The 27,253-nt window shown below is 45.6% G+C and overlaps 2 protein-coding genes across 2 annotated transcripts; one reads left to right on the forward strand and one right to left on the reverse strand.

The window, feature by feature from the left end:
• RETREG3 (reticulophagy regulator family member 3) lies at positions 1-21,976 on the reverse strand. The gene is made up of 9 exons (XM_082371797.1): positions 21,652-21,976; positions 9,668-9,774; positions 7,913-7,943; positions 6,855-6,981; positions 6,131-6,215; positions 5,198-5,335; positions 4,083-4,165; positions 3,304-3,436; positions 1-2,899 (listed from the first exon to the last, which is right to left on the reverse strand). Exons 1-9 carry the CDS (start codon positions 21,888-21,890, stop codon positions 2,442-2,444), a joined length of 1,401 nt encoding a protein of 466 aa, XP_082227923.1. The 5' UTR covers positions 21,891-21,976; the 3' UTR covers positions 1-2,441.
• Positions 21,977-22,162: 186 nt separating this feature from the next.
• TUBG1 (tubulin gamma 1) lies at positions 22,163-26,937 on the forward strand. Its single transcript, XM_082371798.1, has 11 exons — positions 22,163-22,322; positions 22,641-22,753; positions 22,958-23,125; positions 23,995-24,063; positions 24,348-24,427; positions 24,850-24,976; positions 25,199-25,285; positions 25,399-25,548; positions 25,965-26,117; positions 26,201-26,362; positions 26,541-26,937. Exons 1-11 carry the CDS (start codon positions 22,274-22,276, stop codon positions 26,736-26,738), a joined length of 1,356 nt encoding a protein of 451 aa, XP_082227924.1. The 5' UTR covers positions 22,163-22,273; the 3' UTR covers positions 26,739-26,937.
• Positions 26,938-27,253: the final 316 nt, after the last annotated feature.

The following is a 27,253-nucleotide window of genomic DNA, read 5'->3' on the forward strand; positions in this document are numbered from 1 at the left end:
ACGGCAACAAGAGGTGTTTCCAGGAGGGGGGGTTATGAAGATAATAGAACGGGTAAGCGCCCTGGAAAGAATAACGCTGCCTTTATTTGCCCGTTACCGAGCTTCGCACACAGGGGGCGCTCAGCACATGCTGTGGTTGAAGGTAGGGTTGGGAGGGGGCTGCTCTTAAGCCACAATGCTTGTAGAAGTTTCCTCTTGGCCGAGATAATCTTATGGCAACACCTGGCAGGTGCTTTCCACTCCTGCCCACATCGGCCAATGGGACAAAGCCTGAAATAAGTATTTCTAGTTTCTGAGGTCAGCTGAAGGCCAAAGAGCAGCTGTTGAGTTGCAGGCTCAAACAATCCAGAGGGGCATGGTGCTTTTTAAAGCTTCTATTACCTAAAATCTCATTAGCCTTTGAAACCTGTGCTTGTCTTCACACGTTTAGGGGACAATATTCAGAATTAGAAATGACGGAACTGCAGGCTAGATGCCAGCCAAGAGTGCCAGTTATGCTCACATCTGGGGTCTCCTGGAGAGGGGAAGTAGCCTCCCACCATGGTGATTGTTCTGGCCATCACAGAAGGAAAAACAGGGATGGGCAGGTGGGTCCCTCGCACATGGGCTTCCTCTTCTGAGGCTATCACCTCCTCAAATTAATATCATCTCAGATTAAGAAGACCTATCAAGGATAAGGCACCATTCAACATCAGTCTCTTAAAGATGGTTCTCATACAAGATTTATTCCCCAGCACCCCTCCCTCCCTCATCCCCATCCCAATTCACAGTGGAGGACTAAGGAGATTCAGAGCAGGATCCGCAGGTACAAGAAACACCTTCCAAAGATTTTGCTCTCCTTCCTTCCCTCCCTCTTGCCAATTCCCAAGGCCCGAAGCTAAACACGCTCATGCAAACACACAAAGTCCCACTCCTTTCCCACACCTCCTGCTTTTTTCCACATCAGAGCTCACTTGTAAGACATCTGGGCTCTGGGAAGAGAGAAGGTCTCCAAAGTCTGTTTGAGAACACTAAAGTGGGGAGAGGCCATTACCCTAACCTTCCACAAAGGGAAGTGACTATGAATCAGACACCTAGCTCTTCTCCCTTCTCACCGTTGACTATTTTCACTCCCTGACCTCTATCCTGTCCATCAACCAAGAGCAAACACGTTAGCACACTCCCACCTGCAGCACGTGAAAATAGGCTCTGTCCAACATCCCGCACCCAGGTATAGGGGTGTTGGGGGAGTGGTCCCTGAGGATCAGCAAAGGGTTAATGCAGAGGGAAAGAGGACAGAAGAGTTCAGCTTGAGCTCTGATTGGGGAGGCACAGGTTGAGAACTAATGACCTTTTTTAATTTTTGTCTCACGTGATTTTATTAGGGGCAGTAGAACAGATACCCCTTATAGGGGTCTCTGCTGATTATAGACACATTCTTGCTAACTGGGTTCATCCTTAAAAGAAGCCCTGCCAAACTGGGAAGGAAGTTGAAAACAAAATTATTAAAGGAGCTGAACAAGGAGTAAGAATAGCTGGTGCAAGAAGAGCTGGTGGCTCCTGGGATGAATGCCACTGAGCCATTTGTAAAGTGCTACTCTGACATCGCCCATGTGGGATTATTGCTTCTCCAAAGGAGGAGCAGGGGAAGGAACAGGAACATGGAAACGGGTATGGTATGGTATTGATTGCTTTGCTCACTGCTCAGGCTGATGGGCAAATGGAGCCAGGGGTTAGCAGCACCAAAAATAACCAGGCAGCTCCAAAAGATTCAGTGAGACCATGAGATATAGAGGCACCCACCCTCCCAGCCAGCTGACCCCATGGCCCAAAGTAATGTAGAAGAGGCCCACCCCCACCTCATGTTCACATTCTTAAATTTCACAAGCAATATTTTGGAGCACTGCAGGTTAGGCCTCAAGAAATGAGGATGGGCTGGGGCAGAGGGAACAGGCCTGCTCTGCAGAACCGAAGGACAAGCTTGCTTAGAAAAAGGCAAATCAAAGCATGGCTTAGCAAAAGAGGAAGATGACAGTGTAACTCTCCCAGCTGCCTGACTTGGAGCTCTCGGGAGATGATAAAGGGAGGAAGGAAGGAACGGATCTATCACTGAGGGCTTCTGAGCACCCATACTTAGAAGCACACAGCAGCATCCCCTCAAAAGGGAACCAATACCCCTGACTACTTTGTTCCCCAAAAATACCACCATCCTGACGGAGAGAAGTGTCCCTCAGGGGAGCACACTCTCACTTCAGTGACTTGAGCTCAGAAATCAGTGTCCAGCTGGTAGCAGAGGAGTGAGTATCCTCTCTCATCAGGCCTCTGAGCATCTGCCAGGCCACTGAGCATACATATATAATTCAGGGGCTGGGACCTGGGTTCTTCCCTTGCCCCTTCACCTTAAGTGGAATGGGGAGAAAAAAAAACCTAAACCACAACGACCCCCAAGGGGAGTCTCTGCCTCAGTGGCTCCTGGAACTGGCAGGGTCCAGCTGATTCAGCTCCGACTGGTCCAGAAGTTCAAAGTCATCCCCCTCAGCATCAGTGTCCAGGTCTGAACTGGGGGCCCGGAGGACACCTCTTGTGGCTCTCCGGGGAGGTAGGCCAGCAGGGCCTGGCTGGGAGGCCCCTGACAGGGCCAGCTGGATCATGCCCTGGGAGACCAGGCTAGCAAGGTTGCTGGTGAGGTTTGATCCTGCCGGCAGGGCGCCAAGCAAAAGCTCCGGCAGTGCAGCCTCGTCCCGGCTGGCCGGGGGGCCCTGAGGCTCCTCGGCCCCTGGTGGGGAACGGTACATCAAGCTGGGCATCCCGATGCTGGCATCGTCCTCATCATCCAGGCCAGCAGGATCCACATTAATGGAAGGAAAGTCTGGAAGGTCTCTGGCAAAGGATTCCTCTGGATCACTGTGACCATCTAGGTCTGGGAGAACAGAGGAGTGTCTGAGACATGGCACCTGCCTGGCCTTCCTGTGCCCCAGCCCCACCAAGTCATCTCCAAGTAACCAGATGTTTCCACCCTGGATTTCTGGCACTGGTCAGCTTTCCCCCTCCACTTATAGACTGCTGTGACCTCTACTGGCCAGAGAGCTCCCCCTTTCTTCCTCTGCTATGTCCCCCATAAGCCTAGAATCTGAGGCTACTAAGGGACTGAGGATTTCTAGGACAGCAGCAGTGCCATCTGGCTGGAGCCATACCCCTAAAGCTGCTCTGCCACCTGATCCACAGCTCAGAAAACAGGAAAAGCGGGGGCAGTATCCCCGCTGCACGGGAAGCTGAGAGGCAACAGTCAGGGCCAATATCAACTTGGGTCCAAGGTTCCTCTACCTTCAGAGCCTTCTGTTAGAGGTGTCTGGCCCCGTGAAAGATTGAATGTGCCGTTGTCTGTACAGGAGACCTCAGCATCCGAGTGCTCAGAGTCTGTGATGGCCAATTCCCTGGCAACAGTAGAATCATCCAGCTTAGGAAAAGAAAAGACCAACACGCCTGAAGAGATGGTGCCATTAGAAACAAGTGCAGTTCCCCAGTTACAGCTTCACCAGTGAGCTGGCCCTAAAGGCTACCCTAAGGCCAACAGTGTAGCCAGGCATGCACGGGGACTTGAGTCAAAATCTTGACCCCCTTTTAGGCTGCTCCCCTAGAGAAAACACCCTTTTTCATCAGTCTCGAGCACAGGAAGGAAAGCAGTCTTGGGTGTCAACCAGCCACTTACTCTTAAGCAAATAATTGATCCAGAGAATACTTTTCACAGGTGGCCAGGAGGATACACACATTGCCTGACCTAAGGCGAGCTGGGCTGTTTAAAAAATGATCACACCAGTTGCAGAAGTTCTGCCATGATGGCAGGGGTTAAAAGGAGGCATGGAAGAGGGTGTGCTGGTCACCAGGCTCAAACTGAGATTCTACATACAAAGTCCCAATATAAAACTAGCTTCTCTCCTCACTGCTCTTTGGGCAGTGAGGTCCTTGGAAAAGGGCAAGAAGCTGGTCCCTGGAGAGCCCACAGGGAGCTTGAAAACCTGGTTACTGTCTAAACATGAGTGCCAGATGGTTAAAAAGGAGCTAAAAAAAACTGGCCAGTGATGCAGCTCCCACACCCAAGATACCTGAGGACAGAAGGCAGCAAGCTCCTCTTCACTGTCACTGTGGTTGTCCCCAGCACATTCTGGGTGTAGACCTCTGCGGCGCACTATGTGGAAAGAGCAAAAACGCCTTGACACCTTCCCTTGAGGGGAAACCCCTGCCCCCTTTGGATTTCAAAGGCATAAAATCAGAACACGAGAATGAACCCCCTAAGCCTACATAACAATGCCTGAGGGAGGAGCTGCTGAGCCTAAGTGGCAAGGTAAGCTGATAACATAGGAGAAAGATCTCTCTTCCAACATCCCTCCCTTCCTGTTCTGGTCAGATGATCAACTACCAGGCTTGTCAACAACTCTCAGGATCAGCTAGGGACAGACCAGATGTCAGCGTGTAAAGCGGACACTGTCACAGAGAGGGCAAAGGGAGATGCCCCACCTGGGCTGAATCAGCCTTTTGAGGACTGGTACTATTCAACTGGCTGCGTCAGGGGGAGCTGGGCCTTGGTGCCCACGTGCAGGGCTCTTAGAAGGCCAGGGCTTAATGAAAACCCAACCTGACCATACCACAGAAGAGAGGGAAAAGTTCACACGACTGTCACTCGTGTGTTGGAGGATCCTGAGCTAGTACACTTCTGGCTTCTGAAGCCAGTTTTAAATCACTTTGGGAAGGCAGCTTTCAGTACGGAATGGAGGCCGAGCTTAGGAGTTTGAAAGACCTGCTCTGCCATTTACTAACTGTGAGCCTCAGTTTCCTCAACCAGAAAAAGATAACACCACCCTCTTCTCAAGGTTGTTATAAACGTTAAATAAGACAACGTATGCAGAGCAGCCAGCACATGGGACGTGCTTCATAAAACGAAGCTAACACTGGGAATATCTTCACTGTCTGTCTTTTAGTTGACTTGGGAGAACTTTTCTCGTATTTGTTTAAAATGGGAGCGTCTAGAATTCCAAACGGGAAAAACTAGTAAGCCTGCATAGATTTCCCTGGAATAGAATGTCACTTTTACCACCAACCCCCTACACACCAACCACATCCCACTTCTCCATGTTCAAGGACCTATTATGTCAGACCTACGGGCTTCTCCTTCTCCTCCCCAAATTGCCCAAGTGGAAGGAAGCTTCCCCTTGACACTTACATTGTCTCTCTCTCTGCCTGGACATCATGTAGCCACGGACACTGAAGTCCAGCCGCTGCAGAGCTGGCTTCAGCCGTACATACACTCGATCCCACAGTCGGTGGTACACAGCAAGGGGCCACATCATGACGGTGACAACTGAGCGGAGTGGGAAAGAGTGGCAGAATGGAGAAAGGGCTGCATGACACAGTCCTGACTGTCCCTCTGCTATCGTGTCCTTAGGGCTTGAACACAATAAATTCTAATTCTGCTGGTCATCTTCAGGGATGTGAAGGTTCCGGAGGGCAGAGACTTCTGCAGTCACCTACAGGGCTGCGCATAGCAGAGTGCGCTGCCGACACGTCGAGGGCAGAGCCGTCACTTGCATATGCGTGTTGCTGAGCCATAAATAAGGCCAAGTGGTAACAATGCCTCAGCAAATACACAACGGATCATGTGAGCTTCTGATATATAATGGCCAGGGCCATCACTACTCAGTTCTTCCAGTCTCAAGCAGACAGAGTTCATGCCAATATGAAGCAACGAAATGTACAGAACTGTGCTCCAGGGGGAAAAAAAGTGCTCCAGGGTAAACAGAACCTAGTAGAGGATCCCCTAAGTGTTATGTTCTACTGTTATACAATACACTGACTCTAAAAATTCCCTCCTGAAATAGGGACAGACAGTCCTTTATAGCTGGTAATACAATATATGTTAGTGGACCCTCATCAGTTTTTAAAGCTGACTTGGTAAGAAAAGGACTTTATATGTGGGGAGCCTGATACAGGTAAGAAGAAAGATATTTTCATGACACTAAACAGAACATGAAAATATATAAAGGTCAGTTCCTGGAGAACCAAAATATAAAAGTCCTCTCCCTAAACCCATAGTTAGCTATGGCTGGAAAAGCTATGAGTAGGGTAAGCTTGTGGGGGAGGTATATACCATACTTACGAATTAAGTAGGAGAGCAGGAGCCCAGGGATGTAGCGGCCCAAGACAGCCAAAAAGGTCAGTATCCCACAGCTCAGCAAGCAGAACTGGGGGTGTCAGGAAACAGTATTAAGCTTCTGCTATATGGCAGGGGACTGGGTTGGGCATGGGGGGCGGGTAAGATGGAGATGTGATAGAAATGATTCTTTATGACCTCTGAGTAAAGCATGGACATGTCAGAATGACATGTACCTAGCTACTGTTGCATCCAGTGGTGATTCTGTTTGGGAGGAAAGGGAGGATGTCCACTTCTATTCAAACTCTTCTCACATGGCTAACCCCACAGGGCTGCACCTTTCATGCTGGCAAACTGGTTTGAATAGGACTCAGCCAAAAGTTCTCTCTGAAAACAAGTGTTGGTGGTGGGCTTTTTAAGTCAAAGTAAAATAAAATAAAAAGTCAACCACCTACCACATGTTTAATGACACAGAATGCACACAAGCAAGCTTTCTTTCCCATCTTGGGGCAGGAAGATGGCCTAATCTAAGTGGCAAGCACCCAAAGAAGGAATCATCAAGCTCTTGCCTTAGTCTTGGTCAGAAGCCCCTTCCTACAACTTCCCTTGTCTATACAAACACCATGGTCTTTTCTTTCTTGAAGGAGGGTAGGTAGTAAAAGGGCTGTTTCAGTTTAGCATGAACTGAACTGAGAGCCAGAAATGAGAGTGAAAAAGGGAAGAGTCTTACCTTGCCTGGGTTTTGCTTTTTGAAAAGCAAAAGGTTCCTTATGAAAATGGTCCCACTAACCCAGACTTCAGCTACGTGGTAGCAGAGCTCGGGCACGCTGAGCAACCGAGGGTGCACAAAGCCCCAGCTATGGGAGAGAGAAGGGGGAGCTGTGAAAGAAGGGTGTTGAAGGTTCCCCCCGCATCTCACTGTGAAGGCAGCCAATCCTTCCGGGTTTAAACAGGGGCTGGGAAGTGTCTAGTCCTAGTTGCTCTGGAGGTGAAGCATGACTTTCTTCTTGGTTCACCAGGTTGAAACTGGAATTTAAGGACTAGGAGGGCAAACTTGTTCTGACAACTCCACCCTATGAGCAAGCAGCCCAATCCACGTGTGTAAACCTGCCACCAGCTCCAAGGCCCTTTGTGCTTAAAAACATCTTTCCTGGGCTCAGACCATTGCAATTCACTGTGATTGCAATCCAGGGAAAAAAGTAAAGCACAGTCTTATACCACTGCTGCAGAGGGGAGAGGCAAAGGATGTGCCCCTCAGAGAGAAAACAAAGCAAAACCAAAATAAACCACGGCAAAGAAAATTCTTTGGGTCAAATATATGAGATGAATGAATTGAGAAATGAAAGCAGGAGCTGTAAGCCACAAGGGGAATCTTTGGCTTGCTGATGCCAGGAACCAATGTGTTTTCTGACCAGGAACTTTAAACAGCCAGACGTTACAGAAAACACTAAATGACCTGGTATAAAAGCCAGGAGACAAATGAAGTAAGTTGCCTCTAAGTTTTCACACTAGAGCTGAATAATGCAGCCAATTACTTGGTTATGTCAGGTTATGGGGCACTGTAATGCTTCTTTCTCAGAAACATCTTTTGTAAATATCAGAGGACACTAGCCATCTTAACATATTCCTTCCTGAACTTGAGGATTTGTTAAAATGATTATTTGCAACAGACTAGGTTCTCAGCTTATACTTTGTATCTAGAACATGGAGTTAACAACCTATAACCAGAATATTACAACAAGAGAATCAATCAGAGCAACAAAAAGGGATTTAATTAGTGTTCCATACCTCTCATTGTCTAATGCGTCGGGTCTTGGCACTACAATATTAAAACAAACACCAGCATTAGTTCGTAAGGAAAACTTAAACATGAAAATGTTAGGCTGTTGGTCTGATAGCTCAAGTTTTAACAGGTTTGGGGAAAAGAAAACAGTAACAGACAATAAAAAGGAGACACCATGTTATACTGCCAGAGTTAGGGAGCTGCAGACAAGGGAATGATGGCTGATGCCTGCTCTTTTCTCTGGTGGGATGGGGTGGGGATCCAAATGGAGCATTAGGGCCCCTTCTAATTACTACAGTTGAGAGCCAAGGTGCACACAAAAAAAGGTCCATCCCACCCCTCAAGTGTGTCTGGGTTGTGTGTATCAATGTGTGCCAGGTTACGAAGGCATTATATGACTACTTCAACTCTAGAAATCTGCCTATTCTCTTTAAAAAGAGACCCATTAACTACAATCAATGATGTAAAGTCTTTTGACATTCACTAGCCATAAGACAGGTGGGTGAACTACCTGATTCCTTGAATTCTCTGCAAAATAGGATGGGAATGTATTTAAAAGCTGTATACTCTGGTTTGAATATTCTGCCAAACCTTCCAAATTACCATGTCTGACCTACATCAATTTTCCTCTCTCTCACTCCCCACCCAAACCAACTGCCCTGCCTGACGTTGCCTACATCTAACTGTAATGCCACTGCTACTCTCCTAGCTTTGAAATCCCAAAGCTGCTGTTATCCCTTACTCTCCTAACCTCTATTTATCAGTTTGACAGGTCTTCCTTCTTCACAGCTCTCCAAGCCATCCATCGTTTGTTTCCACTGACACCTCTCTGACTACTTCTCACACAGATACAGCCAGAGTCTAACTTCTTCGCCCTTTTCTCTTTCCATGTGGTCGGGTAAAATGCTTTCAAATTAATCTTTAATATCATCTTAGCATATAGCTCTAATAAAAGAATCATCAGGGACCACCCATTATCTATAGGATAAAGTCTAAACTTCTAAGCCTAACTTAAAGGCCCTTATAAAATCTAATCCCAACATACTTTATTTCCTAGCACTCCCTGTAATGACCTCTCCACTCCCGTGAAAATGATCAGTTCCCTGCCCTCAGGAGATGCTTTGCAGCTTCTGGTTCCTCAGACTAATCAAGCCTCTGACCCCAACAGAAACACACTTATCTCTCTACCTGTCCAAATCTTTTGTTTCATTCAAGGCTTGAGCTAGGGCCAAAATACATGACAAACATACTGATCACATGCTGCACTGTGACATCTCTGGTGCTGTTCTGTAACTTTTCTTATGTTTACGTATGTATCATCTTGGATAAAAGGAACCATATCTTAGAGGACTTTATCTAAGTCATAATACCTAACTTAGTGCTTTGCAAATAAACAATTTAAAAGAAATTCCTCAGAGGCAAATTGATACTGTCTTGGTAATGATGTAGTACCCAGTGAGGAGAATTATTTTTTAACAACTTGAGGACTATTTATTCCTCAGGCCAATTATGAGGGCAAGAATATCTCACGTGGCGGATAAAGATTTCCTAAGCTTAATAAACAATGAGAAGGACGGAACTCAGCTCTAAGGAACTACAGATGGGGCACTAGCCCTTCAAACGTCTTCTAAAGCAAATAATTCAGACTTCAAAAGATATTCCCAGCTCCACATACTCTCCCAAAACCCCCTAAAACTAAAGGTAAAAATGACAGAAAAGCCATTTCCGGTTCAGACTGTTCTAAATGCTACCAGACTTACCTTTTATTTCAGGCCAGATTTTGCTCTTCCATTGATCTATACACACAATGATCATTGAGCTGAATGCAAGTAAAAACACAAGACGAAGGGATGTCAGGGCAAAGAACCTAAAGAGAAGGAAGAACAGAAGATCATTATCCAATTAAGCTAATTTCAGAAAAGACCATATGTGCACCACTGGTCCTGTGGTAAACAGGCTTAAGTGTCAGTTATACACCTTGAGAAAAATCACTTAAACTTTCTGGACTTCAGCTATTTTACCTATGGTGCAGAGATAATAATTTGCTTCTGTAAAGGCAGAGGACTAAACCAAATAACCTCTTAAAGCCCATTTCAACTTTCAAGCCTGTGATTCTATTAATTTCAAGGAGAAATTCATTTTTTTTGTTTTTGCCACACCGCACGGCTTGTGGGATCTTAGTTCCCCGACCAGGGATTGAACCTGGGCCCTCATCAGGGAAAAACGCAGAATCCTAACCACTGGACTGCCAGGGAATTCCCAAAATTCATTCTTGTACTGACCAAGCTGTTTTGATGAAAGCAAACATCTTTCTACCAAATTAGACCCTGGTTCAGGGCAACAAACTGACAGACATGCACTAAAGAGCACCTAATTCAATTAGATATCCTTTTACAGAAGAAGAAACTAAGGCTCAAAAAAGTAAAATGAGTTGGTCAAGGTCACACAGAAAGTGAGCACTGAAGCTACATCTAAAAGCCAGTTCTCCAGAATTAACACCAACCCTTCTCAAACTCTTCCCAAAAAATTGAAAAAGAGAGAACACTTCTTGATTTATTTAATGAGGGCAACATTACTGTGATACCAAAGCCAGACAAAAACACTACAAGAAAACTAAAGTATATTGATACCTGTGAATATAGATGCAAAAATCCTCAATAAAATGTTATCAAAATGAATTCAACAGCATATTAAAAGGACTACACACCATGACCAATTCCTGGGATTTACTCCAGGAATGCAAGGGTGGTTCAACATACAAAAACTCAACAGTTGTAATGTATCACATTAAGAGAATAAAGGAAGAGCTAGTTCTTACTAGAAGGCATCAACCATAAAGAGATATTTACAAAAAATCTGGGAAATCTGAACACTGACAGTACATCTGAAGATATTAAGGAATTATTGTAATTTTGGGGCTATGATGTTATGGAAGTTATGCTTTTAAAGAGTCCCTATCTTTTAGAAATACATACTAAAATATTGATGAATGAAATGGTATCTGGGATTTGTGTCAAAACAATAGTTTGGCAAGGGAAAGGGTGTGAAAGAAGAGGAAACAAGATTGACTATGAGTTGATAATTGCTGAAGCTGGATGATGAGCACTTGAGATTATTTATGCTATTCTCTCTACCTCTATATATTTAAAATCTTTCACAATAAAAAAATTTTTTCAAAAAAAGCTAGTTTTTATGAGTCTTTCTATGATCCAACTCTAAAGCCTCTAGGGCAACGCCCTGTAGAGTCTCTGTAGTCCAGTGACGTTACCAGACTGTGAGGAAATAAGTATAGAAATTGAAAGTAAGAATTTAGAAATTTTTATAGCAATTTGACCAAGTAATTTTTAATCTAAGGGTATATTTGGGCTTGTATTTTGTATGCATTTTAAACTTATCTAGTAACTCATTTATATTGTATTTTACAAAAGTATTGCTCAGAAATAGACTGGGGAAAATGACAACACTAGTCCTTCACTGCAGATGGTTTGAGAAACACTGTTCTAAGATCTTGAGGGAAGCCAAATGCATCACAAGAGGCGGTTCAGCAGGGCAGTGAGGCATGGCTTTTAGACTGACTTGAGTTTATTTCTCTGAACAGCCACTCTGAGTTGATGACCTTGAATAAATTAGCTTGACCTCTTTAAGCCTCAGTTTCCTCATCTATATGTGATGTTAACAATAACAAATCAGGAGACTTTCCTGGTGGTCCAGTGGTAAAGAATCTGCCTTCCAATGCAGGGGACGCAGGTTCGATCCCTGGTCGGGGAACTAATATCCCCCTTGCCGCGGGAGGAACTAAGATCCCCCTTGCCGCGGGGGCAACTAAGCCTGCGTGCCACAACTGCTAACCTTGCGCGCCTCAACTAGAGAGAGAAAAACCCACATGCCACAACTAGAGAGAAACCCACACGCTGCAATGAAAGACCCCGCATGCCTCAATGAAGATCCCACGTGCCGCAACTAAGACCCAATGCAGACAAATAAATAAATAAATATTTTTTAAAAAATAACAAATCATGAAAGATTATTTGTAGGTATTAGAAACAACATACTTAATCACTTATAAAAATAGCATAGTTGGGCTTCCCTGGTGGCACAGTGGTTAAGAATCTGCCTGCCAATGCAGGGGACACAGGTTCGAGCCCTGGCCTGGGAAGATCCCACATGCTGCGGAGGAACTAAGTGTGCGCCACCACTACTGAGCCCACGTGCCACAACTACTGAAGCCTGCGCGCCTAGAAGCCACGACACCGAGAAGCCCGCGCACCACAACGAAGAGTAGCCCCCGCTCACCGCAACTAAAGAGAGCCCAGGCACAGCAACAAAGACCCAACACAGCCATAAATAAATAAATAAATAAACAAATTAATTTATTTATTTAAAAAAAAGGAACAGAGAACTAGAAAAGCAGCAAGAAAACAACTAACAAAATTTAAAAAAAAAAAAGAAAAAAATATCATAGTTGATCTTGCTAAAAGGACAAGAAAATACAAGGCACCTAATATATGCCTAATGTATGTTCTATTCAGTTTTACAATGTAGAAGTGTTGTTAGTTATCATCACAGCAACTGATCAAACAAGAGTAAGGATGACCAAGAGTTGGTTATAAATGACTTCTTCTCTCAACACATGACCTAATGACATATTCACAGAACACCATACTAAGAGTATAATCCTTACATTAAAAAAAAAAAAGCTTTATCTGTATCTGTGAATACGTATATGCAAGCAGGAATTGTCAGAGGAACTTTAATTTTGGTCTGTAGACGTTTCTGCACTGTTTTCAATAAACATGAATCTATGTCACATAATTTTTTAAACTATACAAAGAATGAGGGATGGAAGAAACCAAGAACTTAGAAATCCAGTCATCAATGACAACCCTATTCCAATATTTCCACTCCATCACTTAAAGGATATTGTAATTATATGAGATTACAGAATGAAAGCAGTTTAATAGATTTAAGCCTCTAGAGCTGCCCCAGGCCATTAATCTTCTCTCCAACGCCAGTTCATCATCCCAACAAACAAGGAAATTTAACAAGGCCAAGGAGAAGGGCTTGAGAGCATCTTGCTCCCCAGTGCTGCTGCTTCCATGTCCCAGCAGCAGGATGTGGCACGACTGTTTTCTCTGGAGTACTTGAAAGGGCTCTCTGCGGAGGCAAACCAGACTGTCTGCAACCTCTACTTCCCAAATCATGATTACTAACACAAATATAAATTGGGGTAGGGAAAGGATACTAAGCTCTCCTAAGAAAGGTCAGTTTTCCAAAGATGATGGCAATAAAAATACTGTTTCTCCAAGAGCTGGACTATCTTAGTAACCAGTTAGAGCCCCCACCTATGCTTCAACTCAGTTCAAACATTCATTAATTGCCTATTATATGCTGAGGCCTTGTGGTAAGTAGGCCAATTACAGAAAAGAGTAAAACATGGACCATACTCTCAAATGTATTTATGTCAGTACGTGTTTGTAATATAGCATGACAAGTTAACAATAACAAAGAGGACATCTAAGCTGGGATTTGAAAGATTAATGGTAAGACAGCAGGGCAAAAGGGTGCAGGGAAAGAGAGGACATTCAGATAGGAAGAAGAGCCAGCTGGAATGACGTATTTAGGGAACTACAAGTAGTATGATAGAACTGAAACTTAAAGAACAGAGGGAGGGGATGAGTATGGGGAGAGAGGCAGAAGTCAGATCATGAAGGGCCTTTCATGACAAAGGGTACTGGATTTTATCCTGCAGATAAAGGTGAATCAGCAAAGAGTTTTACAAAGGGTGTATTTTCTGGATCATGAAGGCTGAAACTGTGAGCATCTTCTTGAACCAGATTAATCCTGGTCCATAATTCAATTTTAGAGCCAGATATAAGATAACCTTTCCTTGAACAAGCCAATGCAGAAACTTAAGAGGAAGAAGAGTTTTTCTGTGTGGTGTAAAATAACAATTCTTGGAAAAATAGCTTCTTCCATATAGATAAAATCTTAATTAATGGAAAGACCACCTCAAACCACTAGAGTTACCTCTCCAAGGTAACTAGACAATTAATATCAAATATTATTAATTCCCTTAGGGGGTCTATCAAATATAAAAGAATATGGATAAGTGTGTGCTCCTTTCCTTCAGCCCTCAATACTAAATTCTTAAACAAAAAGGAAATATCAATCTCAGATTCATGTGTTTGGGATATACTGAAGTCACATTACACTTTTATTTTATGGAGGTAACTTGGAAGCCTACCTGTAAAAAAAACTCTGCAACTATGTACAAGGACAAGACAACATTGAAGATAAAGAACTTGTGAGACTGGTATAGGTAAGGAATGAGGAAAAATAAGGGAGGATTCCTCTGGATTAGTTTAGTCCTGCAATGTCTATTCATACAGGCCAAAAAATTCACATGCAGATATAACAGTGTACAAGTTTGATAAGACAACATGCAAAACATTTTTCAGCAACTATAATCAGCATGAGAACTTTCCAATTCAGCAAAAATAACTACAAATGCAGTCAACTCTGGATATTCACATGTGAATTATTTAATTTGGTTACTGCCCATAGCCCATTACTCCTACCCATTGTAGGCTCACAATAGATTTTTCCTTAATGATATTTATTTTTTTCATATTTCTAAAGGCAAGCATGTTTACAGGAGAAATTTTAGAAAATATAATTACTAATTAAGGAAGAAAATAAAAATAAAATTAGTACACTATCACCAGTATGAAACAGTCTTGCCAAAAAAAATTTTTTTTGAAACTAAATCTGATCAAGACTCTAGATTTAGCTACCAATTTACAGGAAATACACAGAGGAGCACAGGGGAACGTGTTATGCCACAGGGATGCAATCAGCAAAATTCAATCTGTAGGACACTTTACAGGACAAACTGGCTTCTTCAACAAATAAATTGCAAAGAGGAAAAAAGACTGAAAGGGAACCAACAGAGTAAAAGAGGTGTTAAAAACAGAACAATCGGTCACAATATGTGAACTTCATTTGGATGCAAACCCCAAAGAACTGTTTAAAAAACAAAGTGACATTTATGAGAAAATTTGAACACTGACTGGAACCATTAATTTTTTACATGTGATAATGGTAGTGATTTTTTAAAAAATCTTTATTTTTCAGGGTCACATACTGAAATACTTAAGAGATTAAATGACATGACGTCTAGGATTTCCCTCAAAACAAGAAAGGAGGCGGCGGAAAAGAACTCGGGTGTAGAAGACACAAAATTGGCCATGAATTGAAAAATTTTAAAGCTGGGTACAATTGTAATACATACTATTATTCTGTCTGCTTATATATATGTTTTTAATTTTCCATAGTAAAAAGTTTAAAAAATAACCTATTATCTACACACATACCCTAAAATGGCAACAGAGGTTCTTCATTTAAAAAAATATTCAAATATAAAAACTCCATGGAAGTATATAGAATATCTGGTTTAAAAACCTCCTCCTTCATTTAAAAATACATAGACATGTTTTCCTTCATCACCAGAAAAAGCATCCACAACTTGAAAATGATTACATCATACACAGATACAATTAGGTGGGTTTTTTTTTGTTTTTTGTTTTGGCTGCACTGGGTCTTCCTTGCTGCATGCAGGCTTTCTCTAGTTGCAGTGAGCAGGGGCTACTCTTTGTTGCGGTACGTGGGCTTCTCATTGCAGTGGCTTCTCTTGTGGTGGAGCACAGGCTATAGGTGCGCAGGCTTCAGTAGTTGTGGCACACAGGCTCAGTAGTTGTGGCTCACGGGCTTAGTTGCTCCGCGGCATGTTGGATCTTCCCAGACCAGGGCTCAAACCTCTGTCTCCTGCATTGGCAGGAGGATTCTTAACCACTGCGCCACCAGGGAAGCCCCTACAATTAGTTTTTTAAACCTTTCCCTAATTGAACTGAGATGTTTCCAATTTTTGATGTAATAAAGTAAAGCTGAACTACATATCACTGAGCATAAATCTTTGACCTTATTTATGATTAACCACTTTAAATGGAAGTACTAGGTCAAAAAGCATTAACTTTTTTTTTTGTAACAGTATTACTGAGATACAGTTTGCATACCATAAAATATATCCTTTTAAACTAATTCAATGTTTTTTAGTATATTCAGAGTTGTGTGACTATCACCATTACCTAATTTAGAACATTTTCATCACCCCAAAAAGAAACCCATGCCCATTAGCAATCACTCCCCATTTCTCCCAGCCCCTGAAAAGGTAATAACTTTTTAAGTATCTTAATACATGTTGCTAAATTACTTTCCAGAAAGGCTGTTGAATTTATGTTCCTATCAACCATAAACCAGTTTTTCCATATTGTGCCCAGAATTAAATACTATCATTTTTAAAAACCTAATAGGCAGAAATTAGTAACTCACTGCCACTTATATTAGAATTTTTTATTACTAATACATAAAAATTTATATATCCATTGATTTATTATTATTTGGTTTTTTTAATCTTTTTATAAACTGTCCATCCCCTTTATTATGGGCTAAAATCCAATTAATTATCAGTCTAAATAGAATACTCCTTGGAAAAACAATCTGGTGTCCAGAAAAATCATGAGAAATTTCAAAAATAAACAATTTTTTTGAGGTCAAATATACCATGGATCCTCATCATTAGTACAGGTAAATTAAAGTTTGCTATAATGATAAACAAAAGAAAGATCCCAAGTCTATTTTCAATCAAAGAAGATAATATTTCTGGGTTCCTTTGTTATTATGGAGTAAGCTTCTCTCAGTGGCACTTCAGAACAAAGCATCCCATCCTATAGGGACAGAAAGCCCATTATTGTACAGCACTTGTGGCTGTCTGGTTAATGAGCCAGTCACTGGTAAATTAGAACGAAAAAAAATTAACCCAACCAATATCATGTAGTGATAGTTGTTGCTTGCACAAAACCAGAAATGAAACCAGCTAGCTGCAAATGACCTACCTTATGTTAATGGACAGAAAGCACCCAACCTATAAAAAAATAAATAAAATAAAATTCAAAAAAAAAAAAAAAAAAGAAAGCACCCAACCTTATAATCAGAACAGATAAAAACTGAAGGCAAAAGAGAGGCAAAAAAAAAAAAAGTAAGCCAAGGCATCTCTGGGAGTCTTCCCTGCTATCAAAAGCAACAAGAACCCTCCAAAAACTATCATCAGAAACATTTGCTCAATAGATTTCATCTGAAATTTGACGTGTAGATTTTTTTTTTCACAGAACAAATGTTTCCACTTAAATAGGCCCTCCCTTCCATCTCCTATCTCTCACTATTACTTTTTACTCAAATTCTAACCTTTTTAAAAAATATATTTACTTATTTATTTATTTGGCTGCGTCCGGTCTTAGTTGCGGCACACAGGATCTTTAGTTGCTGCATGCGGGATCTTTTAGTTGCAGCATGTAGGCTCTTAGTTGCGGCATGCGGGATGTAGTTCGCTGACCAGGGATCAAACCCTGGCCCCCTGCATTGGGAGCACTGAGTCTTAACCACTGGACCACCAGGGAAGTCCCTCAAATTCTAACCTTTTAGATCAGCATTGCGGTATACCTTTAATCACTTCTCCGGTCATTTTTTTTTTACTTGGAGGGATGGGGGGGATTGGTTAACTCAGACTAGTGACTGTAAAAGCAGATCCCAACAGAGATCTTCACAAAAAACCAGCTTGTGGATTGCTCTAAATCAATATTCCTAATTTAAAGACCATCTAGAATCACAGAATGCTAAAAACTGAAAAGGAGCTCAGCAGTCATCTAGCCCTCCTTGAACCATATGTACTTCACAGGAGGCGGTGCGAGGGCTTAGAGTTCACACACGTTTCCAGGGCTCCTTTGTCCTAGCCTCATCTTATGAGTCAAACTAAAAAGTTACTGAAACTCTTCTTTTCTGATCCTGTCACGATAGACTCTTGCTGACTCATATTCTTCCCCCAAATCATTCATTTACAGGTGGTGCTGAGGCTAATGAAAATATAGGCTACTGATAAGGAAGGCCTGACATTTCTGTTATTACACTAGGGAAAATAACATATAAGTGACCAGAAGCAATAGAGGCTGGAAGATTTCTAATGTGATCACTATAATTTTTCTGGAACCTGAAAATAAGAGTGAAAGCCTTGAAATACTATAGGAGCAAGGCATCCACATCTATCCCTATCTTTTATGTTGTTTTTTTATTAATATGTAAGAGGGCACATTCACAGGTACGGAAAAACCTCAAATGAGAAGACAGAACACTGAAAGTTAAGAGCTACCTACCTGAATTCTGATGATTTGTTTGTATTCCTATCCAGTCTTTTAATACCTCAAAATGTATAAAACACCTCAGTTAATGACGTATCATTATTCAAAACAAATAATGAAAGAAAAGTAAAATGTTTCAGATTTGATTTTTCTCTGACCTGAGCTAACGGATCCACCTGTGTTTTCTAAATTGCTTTTTTAAATAAAGTGAGAACAAAGCAGTTACTCTTCGACATTCCTAAGCAAAACGTCAACACCCATATTCAATTTGATGCTACTGGAATGTGAAGTCTAACTTTTATTTTGAACCTCACACTACCTTCCAAGGAAGTTCATTTCCTAAAACAAACAATCCTGTGAACTCCAATGCTAAAACTACCCTAGCCTCTGGGGTCAGTCATTTTGTACCCTTCACAGGTATGAGTCCTCTTCAAAAATGGCATACCCAATTGCTCTTTCATTCTCAAGAGTCACACCCTCATTTTGCTACACCTCTCCCTCAGCTACTTAGAGCCTGATGGGAATGTAACAGGAGTAACTGCATTCTGGATACACAACAGGCAAGCTACCAGGAAATGCCAGAGATAAAGACCAATCACACTGATGCTTTAAGAGACTCAGAGTAGGAAAAGGGGATCTGAGTGAGATTCTAAACACAGCATACTAGTAAACTTAAGTAAATACTATTGGGAGCCAGTAAATTAAAGACAACTAACATTTAAAGATGTGTCTCTGTCAGAGCGGCTCCTTATGTGCAGACCTCAACCCCACATTCTACTTTGAAAACTCTCTCAGGCAAGGGGGATGTGGAAAGCCCTCTCCTCAAAAATAACAACATACATGCTACTGATCTATTTGCATTAATAAACCCTGATAAAGTTTTTATATATCAGTCACACTCTGATACAAACTGGTTTATGATCAACTTTTTTCCTAGGAGTACAAACCCAATGTAGGAAATGAAGTTCTGAGTAAATGGTCTGGGGTTAGAGGTTGGGACGGGGAGGTGAGAGGAAAAGAAGAAAAGGGCATTTTGGAAAATGCTCCAGAATGAGGTGCTACAGTTAAGGTTTTTGACAGACAGCCAAGGAGAGAAGTAGGTACGTGGGGATCAAGGAAGACGCACTATCAAAAATAAATGAGGGACTTCCCTTGTGGCGCAGTGGTTAAGAATCCGCTTGCCAATGCAGGGGACATGGGTTTGAGCCCTGGTCCGGGAAGATCCCACATGCTGCGGAGCAACTAAGCCCGTGTGCCACAACTACTGAGCCTGCACTCTAGAGCCCGCGAGCCACAACTACTGAGCCCGAGTGCCACAACTACTGAAGCCTGCGCGCCTAGAGCCCGTGCTCTGCAACAAGAGAAGCTACCACAATGAGAAGCCTGCACACCACAACAAAGAGTAGGCCCTGCTTGCCGCAACTAGAGAAAGCCCGCGGGCAGCAATGAAGACCCAACGCAGCCAAAAATAAATAAATAAATAAATATTTTAATAAATAAATAAATAAATGAAGAGGGGCAGGGGACACGGGTTCGAGCCCTGGTCCGGGAAGATCCCACATGCCACGGAGCAACTAAGCCCGTGCGCCACAACTACTGAGCCTGCACTCTAGAGCCCACGAGCCACAACTACTGAAGCCTGTGCGCCTACAGCCCATGCTCTGCAACAAGAGAAGCCACCGCAATGAGAAGCCCGCACACCGCAATGAAGAGTAGCCCCCGCTCGCCGCAACTAGAGAAGGCCTGCGCGCAGCAACAAAGACCCAACGCAGCCATAAATAAATAAATAAACAAATTTATTTTTTAAAATAACAAAATAAATAAATAAATGGGGCTTCCCTGGTGGCGCAGTGGTTAAGAATCTGCCTGCCAATGCAGGGGACACGGGTTCGAGCCCTGGTCCGGGAAGATCCCACATGCCGCGGAGCAACTCAGCCCGTGCGCCACAACTACTGAGCCTGTGCTCTAGAGCCCGCGAGCCACAACTACTGAGCCCACGTGCCAAGAGCCCGTGCTCCACAACAAGAGAAGCCACCGCAATGAGAAGCCCGCACACCACAACGAAGAGTAGCCCCCACTCGCCACAACTAGAAAACGCCCACGCCCAGCAACGAAGACCCAAAGCAGCCAAAAATAAATTAATTAAATAAATTTTTTTAAAAAAAGAACCCTCTTTAAAAAAGTCATGAGGGACACAAAATAATTTTAAAATAAATAAATGAATGAATGAATGAATGAAGAATGCTGTAGAAGTTTCTCAAGTTTGCTCAAGACTCTAGAAGCAACAACTGCTGTGACACCTCTAACCTGAGTCTCCTTCAAACTGTGAGAGGATTAACGTAATAAGCACCAGTGTGTCTTCCTGTCAATGAACTTGGAATTATTCGTTTTGCTCCAGCTCACTGAAAGTCTTCTTTCATACAAAGGATAATAAACGTTTTGGTTTTAAAACCAAGAATTTCAAGAGGAAATCTGTTTTTAGCAAAAACAATTTTGTTTTGGAAACACACACTTTGTTCTGTTTCAGACTTATTCAGAACAGCTTTATTTCAACTCAGCTGTAGATGCCACCCTACACTTCAGTTTCCTTGGAATTTGATCAATAATACTTCCCTAGTTATTAATAAATCCAAACTCTGCTTGGCAGATCTTATGAAGACCTAAGTCCACTTTAGGTAATGACAACTCAGAGAAGCAGCAGTTCCATTTTCACAGAGCATGACACAGACAGATTCTTAAAGCATACTTGTAGCCCCACTTTTCCAGCTCAGGAAAACACACACTATTAGACACCCTCAATTTCCCTGGCTATAAACCGTGGCTAAGGATGACTAATTCCCTGGAACAGGGAGGACTTGCCGTCATACGTGACTTTGAGACGGGTGAAATCTCACAATCACTATTTCATAACTGTTCTTTAAAAGCTTACAATTTTCTTTCAAGTTGCAGCTATGGAGGCTCTCGGACGCTGAGACTTCGCAAACTTCCCGAGTGGGCGAAAGGATATCTATCTAACATGATAATTCAGATCGTTCAAGTTTGTTTTCTTATCACACCTATGTATACCTTTTGAAGATCTCACGCCGCACACATCTACCCCAATAATAATTACTAAAATCTCTGGAGACAGTCTTCAAACCACTGTTGAGCAGACAAGAGAAGGGAGGTGATGGCTTTAACGGGACACAGCTTCCCCTGGCTAAAATGAGGCGCCCTCGCTCACTGCGAGCGGCTCAAGATGTTACTAGAAGCTCCTGCCAGATGTGCGGGACGAGGGTGCGGGAGCAGGTAAAGCACGGGAAACAACTGGAAGGCCCTGGGGAGAACTGCGGTGCCAAAGCCGCAGGCGGGAAGGAGTGGAAGGAGGTGAGGCAAAATTAGGCAGGTACAGGAAGGAGCCAGTGCAGCGAAGAAAATAAGGGGGGCGAGAGATAGAGCCTTAGAGAAACCTGACGAATTCGCGCCTCGGAGGGTTTCCGAGGATCCAGTTCTCTCACCAGAAAGCCGCGTTCAGCCCCAGGCACCACAGGGCGCTCCTGGCTGGCCGCTCCCACACCAGGGCTGCCTGCACACGGCTCAGCAGAGGCTCGTAAGGCCCCAGCACCTCCACCAGGGCCCGCTGCGCCGCCTCAACCTGCTGGTCACGCTCCCAGGAGCCTGACATACTGCGGCGGCCCCTGAAAGTCTGCCCCGAAGCTGGGCCTGGGGCCACGGCCACCCCCTCAGCCTCCGCCATCTCCCCCCGGCAGCCACAACATCCGGGGCCCCGGCCCGACAGTCACAATAACACCAACTGCGCAGCTGCAAGATTCGGCGGGAAGGCCCCTTCCCTCCACAGCGCGCCTGCGCATAGGCTCTAACTCCCGTCCACCCAGAGAGAAGAACGCTGCGTCAAAGTACGTCCCCCGGCGCCCCTATCAAGAGACGCGCACGCGCAGTCTGCAAGACTGAAACCAAGTGATTAAGGAAGTGCTGTCGGCAGAACTCAGTTCTCATTGGAGCGAAGAATGTTCGTGGGCGGAGCGAGTTGTTTGGCGCCTGCGTCGTCCGGCTAGCGGGCTAGCGAGCCGCGGCTTCTTGGCTGGCGGGAGCGGCTGCAACGCAGGTGCCTGAGGAGCGATGCCGAGGGAGATCATCACCCTACAATTGGGCCAGTGCGGCAATCAGAGTGAGCGAACCTCCGGCCCCTCCACTAGCCAGGTTCCTTAGGTTCTATGGGATCTCGCTGTGGGATCCTGGACTCCATCGGCCCTTCCCAGAATCGTAGTTCTCCGAAAGGCAGGACATGCCTGACCCAGTGTCCAGTTGCCCAACCCCGAGGGGCCGTCCCCTGCCCAGTCGCTGACATACAGCCCTTTCCTCTGACACGGGAGACTCCCGAAGCTTGACTTCCTATCCCTGGACCCAGGCGCTCAGTCCCCGCTCCTAGCTGGAACCTGCCCAGACCTAGATATCCTCTTTCTCTCCCTCCCGCCCCTCCCCCCAGTTGGGTTCGAGTTCTGGAAGCAGCTGTGCGCCGAGCATGGTATCAGCCCCGAGGGCATCGTGGAGGAGTTCGCCACCGAGGGCACTGACCGCAAGGACGTCTTTTTCTACCAGGTGCCCCCAGCGACTTGGCCAGGGCCGGTAGTGGCCCAGGGGGCCTGAAGGGCAGGGCAGTGGCTTGGTACTGGGAACCCGCTGGGCAGAGGAGCCAGGGCGGCTTGCTTGAAGAGGGTGGGCAGGCAGGAGCCAGAGTTGGGAGGACTGGAGGACTGGGTGGGCCCGAGCTTATTGGGCCCAATCCTGGACTCCCCTTGACAGGCAGACGATGAGCACTACATCCCCAGGGCGGTGCTGCTGGACCTGGAGCCGCGGGTGATCCATTCCATCCTCAATTCCCCCTATGCCAAGCTCTACAACCCAGAGAACATCTACCTGTCAGAGCATGGAGGAGGAGCTGGCAACAACTGGGCCAGCGGATTCTCCCAGGTCATTTGCTGTTCCCGGGCAGAACAACTCCATTCCCGTGTGGGGACAGGCCCTATGACTTCCTAGAGAGAGATGAACCAGATGGAGGATGTGTGACTGTAGAGAGAGAGAGACATGACTGAGGGGAGTTCTAAGCCAACTATGTAATATTGTTAAGAGACTGTACTAGCTAGTGCTGTGTGTCAGGCCATACTAAGTGCTTTACATATATTAACTTATTTAAACCTCCCAACAACCCTATAGGTAGGTACTACAGGTCCACAGGCTCTGTGGGTTTCCAGAATTAAAAAAAAAACTCTGAAACCAAAAGACGATTTATAACTACTCATTTAGCAGCAAAACCAAATCTCAATGGAGACAAGTTATTTTATAGTTTCTTTGCAACTTATTGTCACTACTCATAATTTTCATTGCAGAAATATTAATGTATTTGATTAGCACCCCTCAGACCCCCACTGGCATTTTACTTGGCATGTATTGTACATTCTATAATGCCTTCCTAGATCTGAAATACTTGAATTCCAAAACATAACTGGCCCCAAGAATTTTAGATAAGGAACTGTGGACCTGTATTAGTACCTTCATTATACAGATGAGGAGACTGAGGTATAGAGAGATGAAGTAACCTGCCCAGAGTCACCCAGCCAACTAGAACTAGAGCTAATATAGGAACCCAGGCAGTCCGGATGTAAAGGGCCTGCTTGTAACCACTAGGCTGTACTACCTCTCAGTGCAAATAAAAAGCAGGACCACTGTGCTCCAAAAAAGAATTTTTAGGTGCTATAAGGAGAATCGAGGGTGGCTATTCTGAGGTCAGAGTCCTTGTCCCTTAGTCCTGTCCCACTCTGACACCCCCCATGTCTGTACAGGGAGAGAAGATCCACGAGGACATTTTTGACATCATAGACCGGGAGGCAGATGGCAGTGACAGTCTAGAGGTGAGTGTCTCAGGAATGCTGGTGGGAGCCAACATGGGGAAGGCTCAGCAACACCCTTTAGAAGCCACCTGTTAGGTACGAGACCCTCCCATGTACCCTTTGCATTGGTCAGAAGCCACAGGGCCTTGCTGGAAACAAGGCAGAATCTCCTAAGCTGCATATGTGTCGGGGGGAGGGAAGTGGAGGAGAGGGCCTGGGAAGATAGGAGTCCAAGAAATGAGATGGGTCGAGTTTGAAATCTTGCCACTAGATACGTAGACACTGTTGGCCCCTTCCCCACGCAGGGCTTCGTGCTATGTCACTCCATCGCTGGGGGAACAGGCTCTGGCCTGGGCTCCTACCTGTTAGAACGGCTCAACGACAGGTAAGTCTGTGTTTTGAGGGGCTGGGAGGATTTGGTTTCCCAGGTGACTGGGAGGCCATCCAGATAAACCTTCCTATTTGCTGGAGCAGGAAAGGGCCCTTCTATTCTCTCCTGTATTGAGGAAAGACAAGGCACAATGACCAAGAACCCAATCACACTCCCAGTGGTTGGAAGTGGAGTCTAGCATCTCAGCCTTAGATTAAAATTCAAGGAGTATGGCCGATTTGGAGTTAGAACCCTAGGTCCTAAGATGTCTCTCTACCCTTCCCCACTTTTGGGTTACAGACTTCCAAAAGTCAAGTCTCCCTTCTCTGCTGTCCTGTGACCCCACCCCAATTTCCCCACCCTGACAGTCATTGGAAGCCCCAGGTTTACCAAGCCTCCCGTCTGTTGCCCTTGACCATCCTCTCTCAAACTGCTAGGTACCCCAAAAAGTTGGTGCAGACATACTCGGTGTTTCCCAACCAGGACGAGATGAGCGATGTGGTGGTCCAGCCCTACAACTCACTGCTCACGCTCAAGAGGCTGACCCAGAACGCAGACTGTGTGGTGAGGCCTGGATTCTCCCTTCTCCATTCCCAACCTTCCTATTTTATCATTTTCATGCATTTTTAAAAGTCCATTTGGAACCTTCCTGTGCCCCAGTCCTGTTCAAGTCCCTTTTGGATGGGTCTTTCTGGCGCCAAGGAAATTAAGCTTCAGAGCCAGAATCAGGCAGAGCTCCTGTCCTTTCTGTCCCCATAAATCGGTCACCCTCTTCTGTCCTCCCAGGTGGTGCTGGACAACACAGCCCTGAACCGGATCGCCACAGACCGCCTGCACATCCAGAACCCATCCTTCTCTCAGATCAACCAGCTGGTGAGCCCTCACTCCTAGACTCCTTGGGACTGGAACCCCGCCTTGCCGGAGTGCCATCTGGGGAAGGGAGGCCTCCCAGGACAAGGCCCTTGACACAGCACCCCTGTCCCCAGGTGTCCACCATCATGTCGGCCAGCACCACCACCCTGCGCTACCCCGGCTACATGAACAACGACCTCATCGGCCTCATCGCCTCGCTCATTCCCACACCACGGCTCCACTTCCTCATGACTGGCTACACACCCCTCACCACGGACCAGTCGGTAAGAGCAGCCCTCAGGCCCAGCAGGCCCTGCCTAGCCTTTCTCTTTTCCCTGCTGCACCCGGAGCTGCCCCGTGCAGCCCCCAGAGGCCCTGCGCTCAGGGACTGGCACAGGCTGGGCGACTTCCTGGCTGACTTGCTCTCCTCTTCCCTCTGCCTGTGGCTCCCCGCAGGGCCCGCGCTGTACGGGGTCTGCTGGTGCTCCTGCACAAGGGCGTGAGCTTGCTGAGCTCGGGAGGACTGAGATCCCCGATCCCACAGCAGAGGCTCAGGGTGGACCTGAATCTAAAGACACTCCCCAGAGAGGCCAAACTACCCCGAGTCTGATGGGGACGTGTGTTGCCTACTGCTCTCTGTCCGTGCGTGTCTCGACTGTGCCCTGAGTGCTGGCCTGCCCTGTGGCCACTCTCCCCTCAGGTGGCCAGTGTGAGGAAGACCACGGTCCTGGACGTCATGAGGAGGCTGCTGCAGCCCAAGAACGTGATGGTGTCCACGGGCCGGGATCGCCAGACCAACCACTGCTACATCGCCATCCTCAACATCATCCAGGGGGAGGTGGACCCCACCCAGGTAGGTGAGGCCCCTTCGTTCTACCCCCAGAGCCCACAGGGGTAGAGGAGAGGCTACCACCACCACTCCTGTGCCCACCCCAGGTCCACAAGAGCCTGCAGAGGATCCGGGAACGGAAGTTGGCCAACTTCATCCCCTGGGGCCCAGCCAGCATCCAGGTGGCCCTGTCCAGGAAGTCGCCCTACCTGCCTTCTGCCCACAGGGTCAGCGGGCTCATGATGGCCAACCACACCAGCATCTCCTCGGTGAGTCTCACAGTTGGCACATAATTATTGTCCTGGTTGTGCCTCATCTCTCTGCACCCCTGCTGCCCCTGCTTCTGGCTTTTTTACTGTGGAGATAGCCCAGCCTTGGTTCCCTGGCTCTCTGGGCCATTTTGTTCCTTGAAGTTCTTTGTGACCCCTGCTTTCTGCACACCCCAAGCTCTTCGAGCGGACCTGTCGCCAGTATGACAAGCTGCGGAAGCGGGAGGCCTTCCTGGAGCAGTTCCGCAAGGAGGACATCTTCAAGGAGAACTTTGACGAGCTGGACACGTCGAGGGAGATTGTGCAGCAGCTCATCGACGAGTATCATGCAGCCACGCGGCCAGACTACATCTCCTGGGGCACCCAGGAGCAGTGAGTCCTCAGGATGGGGACCCTCATCTGCCTTACTGGTTGGCCCAGGCCCCACCTGCCTGACCACCCCCTCAGAGCACAGATCAGGGACCTCGCACCTCTTTCTTATAAACACACACACGTGTACTCTCTGTTGGTCAGGAGACACATGTACTTCTCTTTTGAGACTATTTATGTTTAATAAAGCACTGGCTATAAATCAAGTCACTGGTCTCTTTGAAGCCTTGGAGAACTGGGGGAGGGGGATGCCTATTCTTTCTGCATCATTGTGACAGCGTCTTCCTCTACTTCCTACACCTTCAACTCTAAGCAAACGGCCTCCCCTAGCTTTTCCTCCTCCCGCCCAGTATTGGAGAACATGGGTGAGGTTGACCCACCTGAGACGTTCCTTTCCAGGGCAAAAAGGTCCACAAATACTGCCTTGCTCTCTGTCTGACACTCCACGTCCCAGTTCCCTCCCACCCCTCCCTGTATGGTGACCATTCCGTCAGGTTCACGTTCCCACATCAGAGTGTTCTG

The sequence above is a fragment of the Balaenoptera borealis genome, assembly GCF_965194805.1.
Source record: "Balaenoptera borealis genome assembly, chromosome: 20".
In the NCBI taxonomy this organism is placed as follows: domain Eukaryota; kingdom Metazoa; phylum Chordata; class Mammalia; order Artiodactyla; family Balaenopteridae; genus Balaenoptera; species Balaenoptera borealis.

Excerpts from the sequence above, each read along its gene's own strand:
- RETREG3 (XM_082371797.1), bottom strand. The coding sequence starts at position 21,890 with ATGGCGGAGGCTGAGGGGGTGGCCGTGGCCCCAGGCCCAGCTTCGGGG. Across the intron at positions 7,944-9,667 it reads AATCTGGCCTGAAATAAAAG|TGCCAAGACCCGACGCATTA; the intron begins GTAAGTCTGGTA and ends TTAATATTGTAG. Across the intron at positions 5,336-6,130 it reads CCTGCTCTCCTACTTAATTC|TTGTCACCGTCATGATGTGG; the intron begins GTAAGTATGGTA and ends CACTCCGCTCAG.
- TUBG1 (XM_082371798.1), top strand. The coding sequence starts at position 22,274 with ATGCCGAGGGAGATCATCACCCTACAATTGGGCCAGTGCGGCAATCAG. Across the intron at positions 24,977-25,198 it reads CCCAGAACGCAGACTGTGTG|GTGGTGCTGGACAACACAGC; the intron begins GTGAGGCCTGGA and ends CTGTCCTCCCAG. Across the intron at positions 26,118-26,200 it reads GGGAGGTGGACCCCACCCAG|GTCCACAAGAGCCTGCAGAG; the intron begins GTAGGTGAGGCC and ends TGCCCACCCCAG.